This window comes from Sturnira hondurensis, unplaced genomic scaffold (genome assembly GCF_014824575.4).
Source record: "Sturnira hondurensis isolate 20B ecotype Veracruz unplaced genomic scaffold, ASM1482457v3 Scaffold0009935, whole genome shotgun sequence".
Classification (NCBI taxonomy): domain Eukaryota; kingdom Metazoa; phylum Chordata; class Mammalia; order Chiroptera; family Phyllostomidae; genus Sturnira; species Sturnira hondurensis.
The window spans coordinates 2455500-2473851 of record NW_028082566.1 but is presented as its reverse complement, the minus strand read 5'-3'; the positions used below and the strand labels follow the sequence as shown (position 1 = coordinate 2473851).

The 18352-nt window shown below is 35.5% G+C and overlaps 1 protein-coding gene across 1 annotated transcript in view; it reads left to right on the top strand.

Annotated features, from left to right (window-relative positions):
- Nucleotides 1–18330, top strand: part of MUC19 (mucin 19, oligomeric) — a 35269-nt gene extending 16939 nt beyond the window's left edge. The window contains exons 18-32 of the mRNA XM_037058179.1: nt 50–244; nt 884–1123; nt 1196–1352; nt 2333–2458; nt 2844–2985; nt 3612–3643; nt 4158–4187; nt 6297–6329; nt 6696–6740; nt 12716–12754; nt 14053–14151; nt 14437–14511; nt 16463–16558; nt 17929–17999; nt 18112–18330. Coding sequence (XP_036914074.1) covers nt 50–244; nt 884–1123; nt 1196–1352; nt 2333–2458; nt 2844–2985; nt 3612–3643; nt 4158–4187; nt 6297–6329; nt 6696–6740; nt 12716–12754; nt 14053–14151; nt 14437–14511; nt 16463–16558; nt 17929–17999; nt 18112–18330 — 1599 coding nt within the window. The remainder of the gene's footprint in view (nt 1–49; nt 245–883; nt 1124–1195; nt 1353–2332; nt 2459–2843; nt 2986–3611; nt 3644–4157; nt 4188–6296; nt 6330–6695; nt 6741–12715; nt 12755–14052; nt 14152–14436; nt 14512–16462; nt 16559–17928; nt 18000–18111) is intronic.
- Nucleotides 18331–18352: the final 22 nt, after the last annotated feature.

The following is an 18352-nucleotide window of genomic DNA, read 5'->3' as shown; positions in this document are numbered from 1 at the left end:
ATGGCCAAATAAAACTGATGTACCTGTAAATATACCTTTTAATTTACAGGATCAGAACATCGTCTTGAACGATGGTAAAGTAACAGCGATCAAAACTACAGAAAGTAGGGAATGTGAACTCAATGGAAACGCATACTCTGTGCATACCGTCGGCCTGTACTTGATTCTGAAATTTGTCATTGGAGTAACCGTGATTTGGGACAAAAACACAAGAGTGTCTGTTATATTGGATCCACAGTGGAATGTATGTACATCTCTAAAAAGTAGTTAATTGGGAGGCAAAAGCATATCTGTTACTGAGAATTACAGACATGCAAATAGGTAGAAAGTGGGAGAATGCTGGTCTCTGTCATAGAACAAGCCCTCCGCATCTATATAGCCTTTGCAAGCAATATGAAGTATAATCAAAGATGACAGAATCTGGTGAAAAATAAATGCAGTAAACCTGAGACATTCCAGTTTAACCATATTTAATTATTTGTGATTATTATATAATTCAGTTTTGAGGTAATTGGTGTATATATAGACTTAGCTGTGTTCCTGAGAGCAAATACTCTAAGAACCTAAGAGTATACTCATATATAATTTGAAGCTAGTGAATATAATTATTTTTTGTAAGGTATTTACCTTAGTTGATACTAGATCATTTTATGATATAGGATGTCTTGGATTAAATGGGAGCAGAATCTTATCTATGGGTTATGGTTTCCTTTCAAAATTTGAAATGTAAGATAGATGATAATATATGTAATGATTGTCTATCTATCTCTATCTATCCCTAGTATAGCTCACTTTTAACTTTCTGATCTCATCTCCCTGTATATATTTACGTATCTATATCCTTGACAACTTACTTATTAGTTTTCTTTTCTCATCTACATAGGGCAAAGTGTGTGGTCTTTGTGGAAATAGCAATGGCGATCTCAAAGATGATTTCACAACACGACATTCATCGGTAGCTACTGGAGCACTGGAGTTTGGAAACAGTTGGAAAACTACTCAAGAATGTTCAGACACAGTATCTCAAACTTTCCCGTGTGACTCGAACCCGTACTGCAAAGCCTGGGCTGTGCGGAAGTGTGAGATCATCCGGGACAGCACTTTCAGAGACTGCCACAACAAGGTAGCACAGCTCCCAGAGCGACGAGCCACACAGGGTCTACTCCCGGAGACTCACGCTCTGTCCTCTGCCTAGGTGGACCCCAGTGCTTACTACGACGCATGTATCGAAGAAGCGTGCGCTTGTGACATGGAGGGGAAGTACCTGGGATTCTGCACGGCTGTGGCTATGTATGCAGAGGCATGCAGCGCAGTTGGGGTCTGTGTCACATGGAGAAAACCCGATCTTTGTCGTAAGTGAATTCCATAAATTGTTCTTGACAATGTAATTAGATAGAAGTGTTTCGTTAGATAAATAGTCTTCCTCTCATTTTCCATGAAATATATCTTCTTGTACTTAGAAAGGTTTAAAAACCCAAATAAGGTGTGATGGAAAAATACTTATTTTTAAAAACATTGTTCCTGGCAGACAATGTTAAATTTTGTTGTAGTTGCAAAAGTTTTTTGCTCACGGGAGAAAAAATGATACTGATGGAATATGCCTGGTTAAAACTCAGATGAACAATAGAATATTTACTTAATTTGGTGTAATCAGGCATCCTTAAGAACTTTGTATCACTTTTGGTTGAAGTACTCACGTGTTATCTCAAAAACTTTTATAGAGCCCTAGCCAAGATAAACTGTAAAATGAATGTAAATTGAATCTTGATATACATGGAAAGTAGTAGCTTTGACAGAAATCAGTCAAGTCTTCCTTTTAAAGGAAGGTACTATGAGAAGGTATGGCAAATGAGCAATGGTAAAATTAATCCTCATTTTACTCAGTTTATTATGCTTGGCATTATAATATATTGAAATCTTTAGTAACCTCACTTTGGTACCGCTACGTACATATTTTAAAAAGACAAATTTTCTCAGAGATTTATTTTTCTAATTTAAGTTTAAACATTAAAACTGTAAATCTAGACTATGGCCTAAACTATCCAAAATGGGAAAATCGGTGGTTACTTTTCCACCTCAAGCCAACATGAATGTGAGATTTCAAAGAAAGCTCTACTTTGATTTTATATGCTTTCCCCTTCTTTTTTTTGTGAGTTATTGTTGGCTTATATAGCAATTGAAATAAATCCAAAGGAAGTCAGTAAGACAGAATGATATACTTTAGTTCTGCTTATTGTTAGTATTCAAAATCCTTTTTAAAAATTCTTTGGGAAATGAAAGGTGAAAATTGTTACATAATAAAAGGAAGTACTTTGATGTAATCCCATTTCAGCTGTCTACTGTGATTATTACAATGCACCTGGAGAATGCAGCTGGCACTATGAACCTTGTGGGACAGTGACGGCAAAAACGTGCAAAGATCGAGTTATTGGCCAGAAATTTTCTGCACTTTTAGAAGGTAAGACAAATTTAAAAATATCCATGAACTACTGCAAATTAGATCGATATTTTAAAACTGGAAATTGTTATTAGTTCCTGACAATTCAGGGTCTTTTTGTAATTTAACAAACAGTTGTCCTTATAATGACACTAATATTTTCACACTGGAACCATTTTCTCTAGACATAAATTATCTGTTTAATGAGAGAGACAGAGAGAGAGAGAGAGAGAGAGAGAGAGATGCACTGCTACAATCCCATTGCCATTCTTAAGAATGTGGTACCATTTTGCTGTTACCAACTTTAGTTCATGAAATCATTTAGGTAACTTTACAAATAGATGATGTGGTATAATTAGTTTCAGTAAGTAGAGACAAACTAAGGGTGGGTCATTTTTACCCACAGGCTGTTATGCTAAGTGCCCAGACAGCGCTCCTTACCTGGACGAGAACACCATGAAATGTGTCAGTTTGTCCGAGTGCAGCTGCTTCTACAACGACGTCGTACCGGCGGGTGAAGTGATCCAAGACAACTGCGGGAGAACCTGGTGCGTTCTCTACTGACTCTCTAAAATAATAGGAAGTATATGTATGTCATTTTTAACTTATTTCTAAATGACAAAGCCAGGTTTAGGTTTAGCATTTTATCAGGTTAGCCAGTTATTTTGTGTTTTCAGTAAACCCACATATCAGCGAATGCTTTGCTTTATACTGAATAATGCAGAAGACAAGACGCAGTGTCACGATGTGGTTTTAGGTACGACGGAAGTTTGAATTCTATAAATGCACGAGCATGTTTAGAGGCGTTCAGACAGTGACCTGGGAGCCGAGAGGGGACGCCGCACTAGAGCGACAGGGCCATCATGTAACACCCCGTTCGGAACTGAGGGGTGGGAACGGGCCCCAGAGACGGACTGGCAATTGCTCCTTCACGTCCCAAGAACTCCTCCGTGAAAGCATTAGGAATAACAGTGTGTGAAAAAACCACAGGCAATTCGAATCAATAGCGTGCTTTTGGGGAAAGAGTTATTGACTGTTTTCTTATTTGGTCCTGGTATGATTTTCGGTGTTAAACAATTTGTTGTTTTAAATTAGAGAGAGGCATGGTCACTAGAAGTTGAAGTTTCACCTCATTTCTTTCTTTCTTTCTTTTTTTAAAAATTTTAACTTCCAGCTATTGCATCGCAGGAGAGTTGGTGTGCAGCGGTGAGTCATTGCATTTTACTCTAAACGATTTAGCAAACATGAGGTAAAAGGTCTGGGATCTTTTCAGTCCGGTGCCAGCAGAGAAGTAGGTACTTGATGCTTTCGGGTGCCCCTCAGTGAACTGAGACCGTCCCACGCCAGTGTATCTGTTGACACTGGGTCACTTCAGATCCAGTGCTGCAGAGGCGTTGCTGAGCCTGGCACGCGGGCTGTTTTCCCACTGCACATGTGCCCCTGCCTATTTGCATGTTCTGGGAATTAAGGGGGTGAGACATCAGCCAAAACAGTTTAATAAAGGGGTGGAATGGAAGGTGAGTGTTAATGTAGGTAGAATTAAATAATGGAAGAATTGCTGAGCAACACATCTCAAAAATAAATTCAATAAGCTTCAGGAGAATATATGAACTACTTTTTGTGTTAATAACATAAAAAAAGACAGATCACTTATAGGCAACATTAGATTTAATTATGTTCAACGTTTTGCATTAATAATAGTAATTTATGATTGTTTCAGGAACTGCTTCCACAAATTCAACATATACAGGTAAAGTCATCATTATGCTTTCTTTAAATATGCATCTTTTATTTTTTTGTGGATAATTTTTATAGAATCACTGTGCTCGTAAAAGATATGCTATAAATCTGCTAATACAAACATTTCAGATTAAAATTAACAGTTACTAGAAAATATGCCAAGGTATTTCATTATACTTGTGTGATAAAGTTAGGGATATGATTAGAACATAGAATAGGTATTGTATGCTTATTAGCTAAATATCATAATCCAAACCTTGACACTTTTAGATAACAATTGGAATAAATGGAATGACAAAGAAGTAAATCAGTCTTCCAAGAAGTACATATTTTAAAATCATGATTACACTGGGAGATCATTTGAAAACATAGAAATAAAAAGTTAATTCTCTTTTAAAAGAAAATGGTTAAATTTTACTTAATCCATAAACTCAAACTTATTTGACCACAGAATTTTTACTTTCTTACATCACATATTAATATGCAGGAGAATTAGTGTTCTATGGAACACATCTAAGTTTTGTAAAGACTGTTAAATAGAACTGAATGGGTACATTAATGGTAAAGTTTTTTAGGGTGTTTCATTTGCTACTGTGAATCAGGCATCCTCCATTTGGAGTATAGTATGTGGACCATGCCCCAAACTTGTTTATGTAAATAAACATTTTTCTACCTGGCATACTGTGAAATATTAGTTGACATTGTAATCTTTTTAATTTTCACAATTTATTTTTCTCACTTCTACCCAGAGAAGGTCATATAGTTTCTTAATACATGTACTTTCTGTAAGCTATAAGTGCATTTTAGTCATGTCCATTCAAGAGAGTGCTGGGCAGAATGCAGTTTCACTGTAGTTTGGGGACTTCTCACTTCCTGGCGCTCTGACACACTTCAGAGTGGCTACAGAGTATTGTTCTTGTCTCGTGTGATTCAAGGGTGGGGTTTATTTCCTGTTGATTGATTTTTTGGAGATAGCACAGTAAGTTAGAAACCTTAGGTTTTGGTAATGTACTTAAAGTCATGTGATCATCTGTAAAATGTTACTTGAACTTTAGTTATTATTGGTCACTTACTGAAAGCTAAGCTATTACATATTAAGATTCTGAACCTTATTTCTTGGCCAATATATAGAGCTTATAAAGTTCCCGTGAGATTTTGGTTAAGTGGTACTAACTGAAATTGATGAGTTATTTTTGGTAGACATGCAGTAAGTATATAAAGTTCGTTTGATTTAAATGAAAGATTATTTTATCACTTAACCTGTGCACATAATTTCACAAAATTTTTACTTGAATAGTGGCCACTGGTCTCTTCAACTAAATTTTCTAGCAAAAATTATTCAAGTAATTTATTTTCATAACTTGTCTTCTCTAAACAGTTTCTACTGTAACAGCTACCTCCATATTAAGCAACAAAACAGATAAAAATAAATGCTTATTTGTGTTTCTGGTTTTGAATTAGCAGCAAACGGAATCTCCTATTCAGACATTTTGGCCCTATTTTCAAATGTGTCATCCTCTATTTATTTATTTATTTATTTATTTATTATTTTGCCTTTTTTTTTTTAGTTTTTATATTGATTCTTTATTCATTGTGGTTCCGTTACCATTGTCTTCATTTCCCCCCTTGCTCCCCCCTGCCCTCCCCTCCCCCATCTCCCACATTCAGTGCCTCCCTCCCACGTACAGCTGTCTTTGTCCATGGGTTCCTTATACGTGTCCTTGATGCTTCCTCTTGTTCCCCCATTGTTGCCCTTCGACTTACATCTAAATTGTAATATGAGCGAAAATCTTCTCTATTTGAAGGTTATGTGTCCTAAAAAGAATATTCCACATACTACTAATTTGGAGAAAGTGGTTACTGAAGAAAATTCTATGTTAAATTATTTGACAATAATTTATAACTTATTTTTAACTAACATCAAAGAATTTTAATTGCATGGTTTGTAATTGAAATAGTGGCCAGTAGGGTACAAAAGTATATTAAAGTGTATGAATATCTGATAAATGAGTTTAATGGTTACATACAGTCATTTGTTTGCATTCTAGGGACATGTAAACACATCCTTCAATACCATTTTAACATACATATCCAAATATTTGTCTCCTCCTTTGTATAGCAATCCCACTGGTAACCAGTAGCTCAGGCACAGGTAAGCCAAATATCCATCCACAAGTTAATCAAGGGGGCATCAAAAAATTTCCAAACTTCCCTTTGCTGTAGCTCACCTTTACAGTGGCATACTTAGGGGAAGTATATTTTCCTTTGTTTTGCTTTTAAGATTGTCTTAGAGGAAGGCTTCAGAAAAATGTCATACAAAATGTTTTTCTGACCTTTTATTTCTGTGCTTGGGCTTTTAAATTTTTATTTCATATTTTAACATCCATTCACCGATATAATCAAATTTCTGTGAAACATTTATTTTGCTCCATTCTATGTATAACCATAGATATTCTCAGCTACATAATTTTCCCTCTACAAAAAGCTTAATTTTTTTCAATTTTTTTCTTTAATTTAGCATCTTCCATTCCAGGGAATACAACATCAAGCAGTGAAACAACAGGTAGGTGAATTAAAAAGGCCTACAAATGACAAAGATTTTTGCATGTATTAAAATTATTTTATTTCAACTTATTAGAATTAACATACCCAATTTCCTATACTTAGGACCTTATCTTTCCCTAGCCAAACACTTTCACTTCCTCCTATTCTTTCTTCTGTCCAGTATGTGTTTGTGTGTGTGTGTATATATATATATATATATATATATATGTATATGTATATATATTCACACATATATATAAATTCGTGATATTTTTATGGAAGTATAATTGACACATAACATTATATTAGTTTCAGATGCACACAATGATTTGGTATTTGTATATATTGAGAAATGATCACCGCAGTAATTCTAGTTAACATCCTATACATCACAGACCACAGATTGCCATTTTTGTGTTCCCTGTTAACCTAGTCCCAATCTATAGAGTAGTTAGCTTTCAACAATTTTTCTAGGATAACAAAGATCAGAAGAATAAGAAGTGTGCAGGTATGTTGTAGAGAGAAATCAGGGTTGTTTGAGACAGGAGGGGTCAGCTTTTTCCTGGGTAAAGTACTTTTGATCAAATACTAGATCAAATACTTCGCTGAATTAAGTACTTTTCACTGGTCACTGGTTTATTTGTTTTACCAAAGCTTGAAAGGATTAAGAAAGTTATTTTAAATTCCTTTCCATAAATTTAACAGTATGGAGATTCCTTAGAAAACTAAAAATAGATCTACTATATGACTCAGTAATTCTATGACGGAGTATCTGAAGAAAACAAAAACACTAAATCAAAAAGATATATGCACCCTATGTTCACTCCTATTTATAAAAACCAGGATATGGAAGCAATCTGGGTGTCCATCAATAGATGAGTGGATGAAGAAGATGTGGCCTACATATACAATAGAATCTTACACAGCAATGAAAAAGGATGAAATCTTGCCATTTGTAACAGCATGAATGGACCTAGAGGGTGTTATGCTAAGTGAAATAGATGGAGAAAGACAAATATACAGTTTCACTTATGTGTGAAAACTAAACAAAATGAAAACCAGCAGAAACAGAGACCAGAGGGAGGGCTACAGAGGAAAGGGGATGAGGAAATGGGAGCAAAAGGAGAAGGGCAATGTAGTCAATAACATTATGTGGTAAGTTTGTGTGGTGAAAAATGATGACTAGAATTAGTGAGGTGATCTCACATTGTAAAGTCTAAAAATGTTGAATCACTGTATTGTACAGCTGAAGCTAATATAACGAATACACTACTGAGTACTAACTAGACTTAAAAGTTTTTAAAGATACTGATGAAACCTGTCTCCCAGAATAAATAAATAAATAATAAATAAATAAAAGCTGGCCAACCTTTCTCAGTTGGATCAAAGGCATTACTGCCAGACAGGAGAAATAACTAAGTCCTCAAAAGAAGATGGATGATTTATTTGACTTTACACTGGAGTATCATGGGTAGAAGTTGAGGTAGCATTTTATTGTTGCACATGTCATTGAGGTGAATAGCGTAGGAGTAAAGTTCACTTTTTGCAAATTTAGAAAAACATTACAGAAAACTTTAAAAGTGTAAGGAAATCAATCTACAAAGCTTAAGCTTTTTTTCATGTTTTGTGTATTCATTTTCTTTCCTATGCAGTAAATGTTTCAATGGCTTAGAGTACTATGAGAGATGCCTAGCCAACAATTCCAGTTGAATATTATTTTTTAGAAAAAATATGTGATTATGTTTTTTCCTGTTTACATCTACTGCTCTTGACACAGAGCTAACATTTACTGAGCACAGTTCTAAGTTTGTGACACATATTATCACATTTCGTACAGAAAACTCTATGAAGCGGGTCCAATGATTTTCCCTAATTAACAAAGGAGGAAATGAAAACATGAAGAGGTTAAGTTATGTGTCCAAGTCACTTGTTAATAAGTAGCAGAGAGAGGATTAAAAGTCAGGACATCTTTTCTAGATTCCACTCTAATGCTTCTGTCTTTTGATGTTTAAGAAAGAGAATAAAGTTGGATTTAATTGAAATGCATTATTGAAGTAGCATATCATTACAGATTCCAATTTCAAAGTGGAAATTGTGTTATAATTTATAATGTGTTCCGTAAGTTTGTATTAAAACTAATTAAAGCTCATTGATTATATGGCATACTGATTCATAGAATTAAAAAGTAGGTTTCTGTTACATAACAATTTGATATCTTAAAATGCATTTTTCTTTTCTCAAAAATTTAAATTCCAGAATGATATAAGTGTAGGTTATATAGAAATTTTAAAATATTCTCTTTTTAATGATATGCCTATTTTAAAATAGTACCAGTCATACAAAGAAAATAATTACATCAGGCTATTACAGACAGTTGGCTGAGTGTAGAGGGAAGTTAAAGAAAAAAATTAAGAATCTGAATCCCTTTACTTCTACTTACTAGCTATATGACCCTAGCTTAAGTCCCTTAACATTCGTTTTCTCATCTGAAGTGGGAAAAATGAAATATCTACATTATAGGAATTTAGAGAAGAACAACTGTTATTGTGCAGCTTAGTGTAATACACAGTAATACTCAGTAATTTTATTACTAGTAACATTTCATAAGGAATAATTTGTTACATATGTGAATTTAAGTTTTAGCAGGGACACAATATTTTTCAGTAATTAATCAGAAGCATGCTGCTTCCTGAATTAACGAAAGGTTTATGGATTTTTATTTTTCCCCAGAAATAAGATATTTTACAAAACTATAAGCTCTGCAGTGCTGAATTTATTGTTTATTAGAGAAAATCTTATAGATATTCCTTAATCTTATCTTTCAGATATTTATATTTAAAAAAGGAATCCATTGAAAGAAAATGGAAAAATAATTTTTCTATAAAATTAAAATAGTTCTCAGAAGTAATGAGAAAAACTTAGTAATAGCTGGAAAATTAATTGCAAGATTTTATTTTAATTGCCATATTTCGCCATCCACACTTTTTGCCCAGATGTATGAGGGAAAAATAAGAATGTGCATTATATTTGGGTAGTTCCTGAAATGCTTTGTATCTGATCTTGTGTTTTGTAACTATTCATTTTATAAAAGTTCTCGTACCATAAAATGCTCAAAGACAAATGCTAACATTTCTTTACAATACAAAGAAACAAGTATCTGAATATAAATAAGTAAATAATTGAATTAAAAAATTAAATGAAAGGCTGTTTTCCTGAATGTTTGGGCTAAAAATATGGGTGCACAATATACCTGGGAGCACATTATACTTGGCAAAATACAGTAATAAGTTTATCATGAGGCGGAAAATAAGTAAGATTAAAATAAGAAAATAAATTATCTTATATTTATTAAGTTTGTCATGATAAAAATAAGTGGACACGGTCACTTTGAAAATTTTTAGGGTGGATGACTATCTCATAACGCACAGAGCTGTCAATATTTTGGTGAAGGCTGCTCTTCCCTTTACTGTCGACAAGGACGATGATACAAAGTAATTCACAGTATCAACGACATGATCATGTATGCTCATTTGCTAGTAATGGGAAAATCTATTGAAATTGTAACAGTTATGGATGTCAAACTGAGAAGAGTAAGGCTTTATCAGTTCCAGTCATTGAACTATGAAGAAAAGTAGATTCTTATATATTCCTAGAGGCTTCTCCCTACTGTGTCAACAATTTCAGGCTTAGATCTTTTGAAAATGGGAACGATGTTAGACTAGCCTGACTGGTGTGTACTTTTTAACCTGTGACGAGGTTAGCTAACTCTTATGGCCCTAATAAAAGATGAGACCTTGAAATCCTTCGGAGCATGTTGCCATGTTAACTACACCAATTACATGGAAAGGTCTCTAAATATGTTTTCTCACTCATATGCTAAACATATTTCTGATTTGTTCTCTACCATTTATGGTGTACTACTGTGTTCCCCGTAACTCCGTGTTAATAGGAGCATATACAGATGTGGAAATTCTGGAGATTTTATTTTAGTCCTTGGGATGATACTGCTTTTAATTAAATGTAATGTCTTCAATTTGCAAGAACTCCAATTGGGACCATTGGAAATCCTTGGAGGTTAAATCTGTCCTGGAAAATGGAATCTGCACTAAAAGTTGAAGTCTTGGAAGCCTGTGTGGACCATAAAGTAGTAGTCTTTCTATCCTATCCTTGCATCCAGATCATCAAGACATTTTAATTCAAATGTTCAATTTTGTGTTCATTAGTGAGAAAAGATATCAAAATCTGAATTGGTGTCTGCTTGATACTGATCTAAAAATTCTTTGTAATTAAAGCTTGGCACTAATTTTGACAATTCACGCATAAACCTTCTTCAAACTAAATAACATTTTGTAAAGTAACCAGAGGAGACATGATATTTTATTATGTATATATATTCTATAATTCTAGTCTAATTTATAGTATTACTATTCATATTGTAAGTGGGCAATAAAAAACAAAAACTGCAAGAGGTGGTGCATCATACCTAGAGGCACCACTACGTACAAAGCTTTATGCATCACAGTCCTAGGTACAAGGTGACTTAGATTTTATTCCAGGGTTTCTCACTGAGTAGCAGTGATCTTGATTAAATAAGTTCCCTTTTCTGAGTCTAATTCTGTATATGTGGAATAATTATAACACTTTTTTTCACTCATTCATTCATGTGTTCATTCACCCATTCTATTGACAAATACTTATCAAGCATCTATTATGTACTGGGCACTCTGATATTATTAGAAATACAAAGGTGAGTTAAGATAAACCTGCTCCCTGCCTTTGTAAAACCTATAGTTTTAGTCAGGAAGATGAATACAAATCAAGTAATTCCAAAAACAAATAACTTGCATCAAGAGCTATGAAGTGCTTAAAGTATGAGTGAGGAAGGTAGAGCAGGGATTTAATTAAGTCAACCCTGAGTCAAGATTTAATTAAGTCAGAAAGGCTGAAGTAAAGATGACTGAGTTGACAAGTGGCCAGTGAATATTTATGTACACACAAAGGAGAGAAACTCTGTTCCAATACAGGGAAGTACAAACAGCAGAAATAAAAGACAGAAAGAGGGCCAGTGTTGCTTCATAAAGAGGGTCAAGTAGATACATTGTGAGGCTTTTTTTCTTCTCTTTTAAGTTCAAAACTACTACAACATAGTAAAGGGACATTACTACATAAACAATAGATTTCCAGAGACAGTCAATAGAAAGTAAGACTGAAATACAGAAAATAGATGACTCTTAATTATTTATGAAAGCCAGAATTCAATAAAGGCTTATTTTCGAGTCCACAGACCTGTCTTGACAAACGTTTTGTCTGTTCCTACAACATTCCTGACAATAGGGCCAGCACTGGGAACGCAAAGATCAAATCGTGGCCTCTGCCTTCAGGAGTGTATTGGTATCTTCAACTTTACCCCAGCAAGCCTGCTTTTTAAAATCATAAAAAAAATCCTAAAAAAGTGTCTCTCCCTTCTCTCACCCCAAACTCTTATAGACTGCTTTATAGAAACACTGCTTTGCAGGGTAATATCGGAGGCTCAGATAACCGGAAGTAGAGTGAAGTCAAAGAAACAAACTGCAAAATCAGCCCCTGCTTAACAAAGAATTACGTGACTCTGTCATGGTTAATATACAGGGGTGAGCAAAGGGGGTTACTAATAATGATGAATAATACAATAATAAATAAATAAATAAAGCAAGAGTAAGCTCTGCATTTCAGATATTTGCAGCTATAAGTCTACTTTTGCCCACTCCTTTGTATCTATTCCATTCCCTCTGTATTTAGTAGAATTCAGCACATAGGTATGTGTGTATTTCACACACACATACATTGGAAAGCATGTTATAATGCCACTACTTAAAAATAAATTAAAAAGTTGTTATCGTTCTCAACACAAAATATATTGCAAACTGTCTACTATTAAAAACTAACAAAGAAACAGTCTTTCTGTATTTTCCCTTGAGGTCAGAAAATTCATATCATTTCTCATTTTCTTATCAGAAACAACTCTAAGTCTATCCACTGAACCTTTGACGACAGGTTAGTATATTAATTTCTGGTTTTATATGTTACAAATGGATAACAGTATAAATTATTAGTAACTCTGGGTTTCTAAAAAATATATAGAAATTTGTGTTTTGAAAAAATATTTAAAACAAGAAGTTTACTGTTTTATTTCCACTGGTTTTTAAAATTTTTTAAATGAATTTAACTAGTTTTGGACCAATTTATATTTGCCGGTTATAATATGATTTCCAGTTTTATTTTTTCATATTATTAAATAGTAGTACAGTACCTGTAGCAGTACTAAATGACATCAAGTTTAAAATTTTTAAAAAAGAACAGGATGACAGAAAATATATATTTAATGATACATTATGTTCTTTTAGGTGTTTTAAGTATAAAAGTAGCAATTAGCTCCTCTATGATAGTATTTCACTCTTGTTACAACCAGTCCTGGGTGACAGTATGATTATTTCCATTTTTTAGAGTAACCATGCCAAAACAAAAATATGGAGACTTAGTGTGACCCCATTATTGATACAAAGAATGTGACTTTGTTTAAAAAAAATAGCAAGGACTAAATCAAAACTTAGAGGGAAGTGTAATCAAACTAGCCAAAAGAGAGTTCACACTCTGCTGTGTGCAGCAAGTCATGAGAACCGACACTGGGTTTTGCAGTGAAGATAAGCTGTTTTATTGAAATGACACCACCCAGGAGAAGGGGAAGCTAGAGCTCAAAATCCCAAGTTGCCTATGGCTTACAGAAGACAAGTTTTATTGAGCAAAAGTCATGAGTAATCATGAATAAGGGGCTTTGGGTAATGTGACTTGCTGATGGGTCCTAGATTTGGTTAGCAGTTAATTATCATCTTCCAGTTGTCCTCTAGTCTGGTTTCAGCAAAATTGTGGTGGGGTGGTCGTCCAACTTTGTGGGCTGAAATATATCTCAACAGTGCACATCAATAGGTTACCATGGTGTGCAAGGGGGAAAGCTGTATGCTGTCATTATATCTACTCATTTGATTACATGTTTTAGCAAGAGCCTAATGAGTGCTGGGCTAAGCACTTTCTGTAATGGTTGTCCAAGTGCTACGTGACTTCCTTCTTGTGGCTGTTAAAAGAGCTTACAATACTATTATATATTAACAGTACTTTTTTGAGGGTATGAACTCTCTGTCTTCAAACACAAAATTAGAAAAATATCATGGAGAATGCTGGGCAAAAAGTCACTGGGTTCTCGATCCTATTTTATATAGTGGGAACTGAGTGACCAGTTACGTTAGCTGTGCTAACAAAGCTTAAGATGAGATGAGTTCATTTTCTGTTTTTCTCAGGTGTTACGAGTACTCAGTTTCCTGTCACTGTCACAGCTGGAAGTGCAGGAACGACAGAAGTAGTGGGTCCCCTCTTCACTAGTCCTTGGCATGTATCAGGTACGTGAAGTTCAGAACAGAGTACACAGCCATGTCTAAGCATCTGGTTTCAGGCAATGCTGCTCAGTCCAATATTTTACAAAATAAAGAGAGCTGACTTAGGTGTAATAACAGATGTAGGTGTTCTTTACATGTAATTAAAGACTAAAGTCTTTGGTTTTCTCACAGTTTGATTCCATAAAGTTTATCACGTTGTTAGAATTATATGGACCCATTACCTGGAGTGTTGATAGCGCCAGTGCTCTTGGTACTAGCATGCATTTGTTTTTCCTCTGCCTTCCTCAGGGACCACTGGAGCATCAGCAGGTGCAACCTCAGGAGCCCAAACCAAAACTACAGGCGACACAGACTTCAGAGACGGTGAGAGAAAGAAATGAGTCAAATGCTATTTCTCCCGCAGCTTCTTCTCACAGGTTGTCTGTTCTACTCAGGACCATTGCACCCTGGGTACTGCATCAGATACCGGGGTCAGGGGGCAATGTCTATATTGAGTCACCTGGCCACTTTAGGAAAATATTCAATAATTGGTCTTCATATATTAGTAAAATTTTAGTGACATATTTCTATAGTACACTAAAATGTCAGAATTATGCTCATATTTATAATGTAATTTAATCCACATTAAAACTATGTAGTAAAATCAATGTATGCTATTAAACAGAGAAAAATAAAAGATTTCAAGGCTGACAGAAGCAGGATTAGAACACAGAACCCTGAGTCTTCTCTGTAATTATTCTACTGTTCCTTGATTTATGCGTAAACCATAGATCCTAACCGCCCTCCCCGCTCCCCTAAAAAAAAAAGCCAAATGAAGATATGCTTGCCCTTGTGCATCACTGGCTAAATTTCAACTATTGCTAGTTTCACAAATAAAACATTATTATTATTTCTTAAGCATAGATAATTTTGATTAAAACAAACACGATGAGTTCCCCCTTCCCCCTTAGGAAGTAGTTAACATAAGCACCTGTTGCATTTTCTCCTCTGCATCACATTGGTTCTGCTTGTGCTCACCTGTTACGCATTTTCCACAGGTCTTGGCAGTGGTCCATGTGACTCCCCTTCCCTTCACTCAGTGGTGATCAAAGTGTGCTTCCCAATCCAACAGCATCTACTTGTTCTGCAAACATTTTAGAAATGCGACTTGTGAGGTCCACTTCTCTAAAGTCAGAAGCACGTGAGAGTGGAACCCAGCACAGTGTGTTACTTAACATGCCCCTTTAGCAACTGGTGCTTATCAAAGTTGAGAACATTTCCATTCTCCACTTCCCTCCCAGTTTACACCATAGTCAGAACCCCAGACCAGAAAGTAATAGACTTGGGAACACTCAGCTGTCACCATGTCATCCCACTACTTAAAATCCTACAGTTGTTCTGACTGCTGTTAAGATAAATAAAATATCTTTACATACCACTAAAAGCCACGTCTTTAGAGTATGCATGGGACTTCTCTTTATACCTTAATTAATAAAATCAGGATCTGATTTTGCTAACTAATATGTCATCTGATTTGGTTTATATACATTTATTTTTTCTTAGCAAATTTCTTGACCAAAAATTTATGTCATATACTATAAGGAATAAACTAGAGTTTTAAAAATGTGTCATATGAGAGAATCAACAGCACCACACATTAAGAAACTGGTTTTAATAGTAGCGGTGACCTGACTGAAACATCAGAGTGATGATAGTTTAGTTTACACTTCCTGGAGTTTGAATCAAAATTGTCTGGGTAACAATGACAAGTTGGTCTGTTGTTGTTGTTGTTTTGGATGGTGATGATGGTGTTATCAGGGAGTAAGTACTTTAAAACAGGGCTGCTGCAGGTTTTCTTCAGAAGTGAGTGTCAAAAAAAAAAAGAAGTGAGTGTCGTCCAGAACTGTTTGTACTGGTCCATGATGAGGTTATGATTGAAACAGAGAAGAGGCACTTAGAAACAGCAAGTTTACCTAGGGATTTTATACCTCTTAAATAAAAGCCTATGTTTTGGATGATTTGATTTTAAATAATTTTATTGCTCTCCTTTATGGATATTCCCAAAACATCATTAAGGGCAGATGGAAATGTTCATAGTATGACACTTTTACAACAGATCATTTGAGAGCAAAAGTTAGAGTTAAACTCTGGGACTAGACCATGTGGGTTTCGCTTCTGCATGTGCTGACAACCAACCCAGTTACTTGGAGATGTCACTCCACCATGATTGTTAAATGAGAAGAATAACATTACTTGCCTCAGAGGATTGATGTAAAACTAAATGAATAGATTCATGTTTAGGGTATTTTTTAAATGCTATATATATATTTTTCAGCTGGATCAGGGGCCCCTACTGCACCAGCAATAGAACCCGAAGAAGATACTACACCCAGAGAACCAAGTACAGGAGCAACAAGCCCAGAAAAATCAGGCAAGTCAGGATGTACACCTTCGTGCCCATTAAATGGTACTGAATATTTATAGGTTGAGCTAAGGATTAGATTTGTGTAAAATTAGACCATCTAGGTGCAGAAATCATAGGCACCATTTTAAGATTTCTTTTGTATTAGAAACCTCAATTCTTCTCTGGCTGGTGTGGTTCACTGGATTGAATGCCGGCATGCAAACAGAAGGGTTGCTTGTTCTATTTCCAGTCTAGAGCACATGCCAGAGTTGCAGGCCAGATCCCTAGTAGGGGATACATGAGAGGCAATCACACATTGATGTTTTTCTCTCTCTCTTCCCCCTCCTTTCCCTACTAAAAATAAATAAATAAATTAATTAAAAAAGAGATCTTGATTCACTCCCATTAGAAGAGTGACAGGTGGAATCCTGAAGCTGTAGAAGTAATGCCCCTTACTCACTGTTATGTCAGGCACCTTGGGAGAAGCAGAGTCCTTCACAACAGCACTTGGGATCAAAGGAACCACTGGAGGCTCAACTGCCCCAGGCATAGCCTCGGGAGGCAGGCAGGTGGGGACAGGAGGGGACTGTAGCATCTTCATACTGATCTTAGTGAAGTCACCAGGACCTTCACTAAGTTATTACTTACTGGTTAAGGCACATATTCATGGCTTCACCACTACATAGTTTGGCTGTAATGATCTCCTGTGAAACATATGCATTCACCATCTAATCTGTTTCTCTAACACATGTAGCCCATTTATTCCTCATAGCTTTTGCAGTGTATGTTCCTACCTCCTATTATGATAATTCCCCAGAGTTCCACATAGCTGTTAGCTTCTTTTTGAAAATCTCAAAATAAAGGATATTATTTCAGAGAGTTACTGCAAGCCAGGCTCCAGAAATAAAACTTCAGGTGTTAGTAATAACATCTATTTATGTTAGTGCTTTAAAACTTCATTGTTTGAAAATTTGTTTGGTTGGATATTAATGTTATTTATATGTCTGCATGTCTCTCATATCTACTAGGATAATATAGGGATCAAAGAACTATCTACTTACCAGCTATATCTGAAAAAAACTCCACAACGTATTTTTAATTTTTAATCTATAAAATGGAAAAAAAATACTATAAATGTCATACTGCTGTTCCAGTGGTAAAATGAGGTAATACTTGTATATTGCTGAGAATTCACATGACATGAGATATATTAAAAATGCTGAATGAGTAACAGTTACAAAACAGTTACAACACAAAAAGATAACAGGTTTAAAACAGGTGAGTTGCCAAAGGGATCAAGATGCACCAGAGTTATAGTATACAAAGGAAGGCTCATGACTTCTTGAATTAACAAAGGTTAAGACATTTAAAAAATATTTTTACTCCATGTTTTCAAGGGACAACTGGAATATCAGCTGAGGAATCAGGTGCCACGACACAAAAATCAGCTGGAGGGAAAGCAACACTGGTACCATCACCTCCAGGATCAGAGACAAAAGGACCATCAGGTGGAGAATCGGGAACATCAGGAACGTCTCTGATAGGTTCAGAAACCACTTCATCTGCACCTGGGAAATCAGGGACAACTGGACCCTCAGGCCCTGCTGCAGGAACAAGTAGTGCAGGACCTCAAGTGTCAGGAACCCCTGGAGGACCAGGGACAACTGGTTCAGCAGCTGGCTCTCCAGGGACAGCTGGGTCAACTCAAGGGGCATCTGGAACACGTGGACCATCACCTGGAGGATCAGGCACCACAGGACCATCAGGTGGAGAATCGGGAACATCAGGAACGTCTCTGATAGGTTCAGAAACCACTTCATC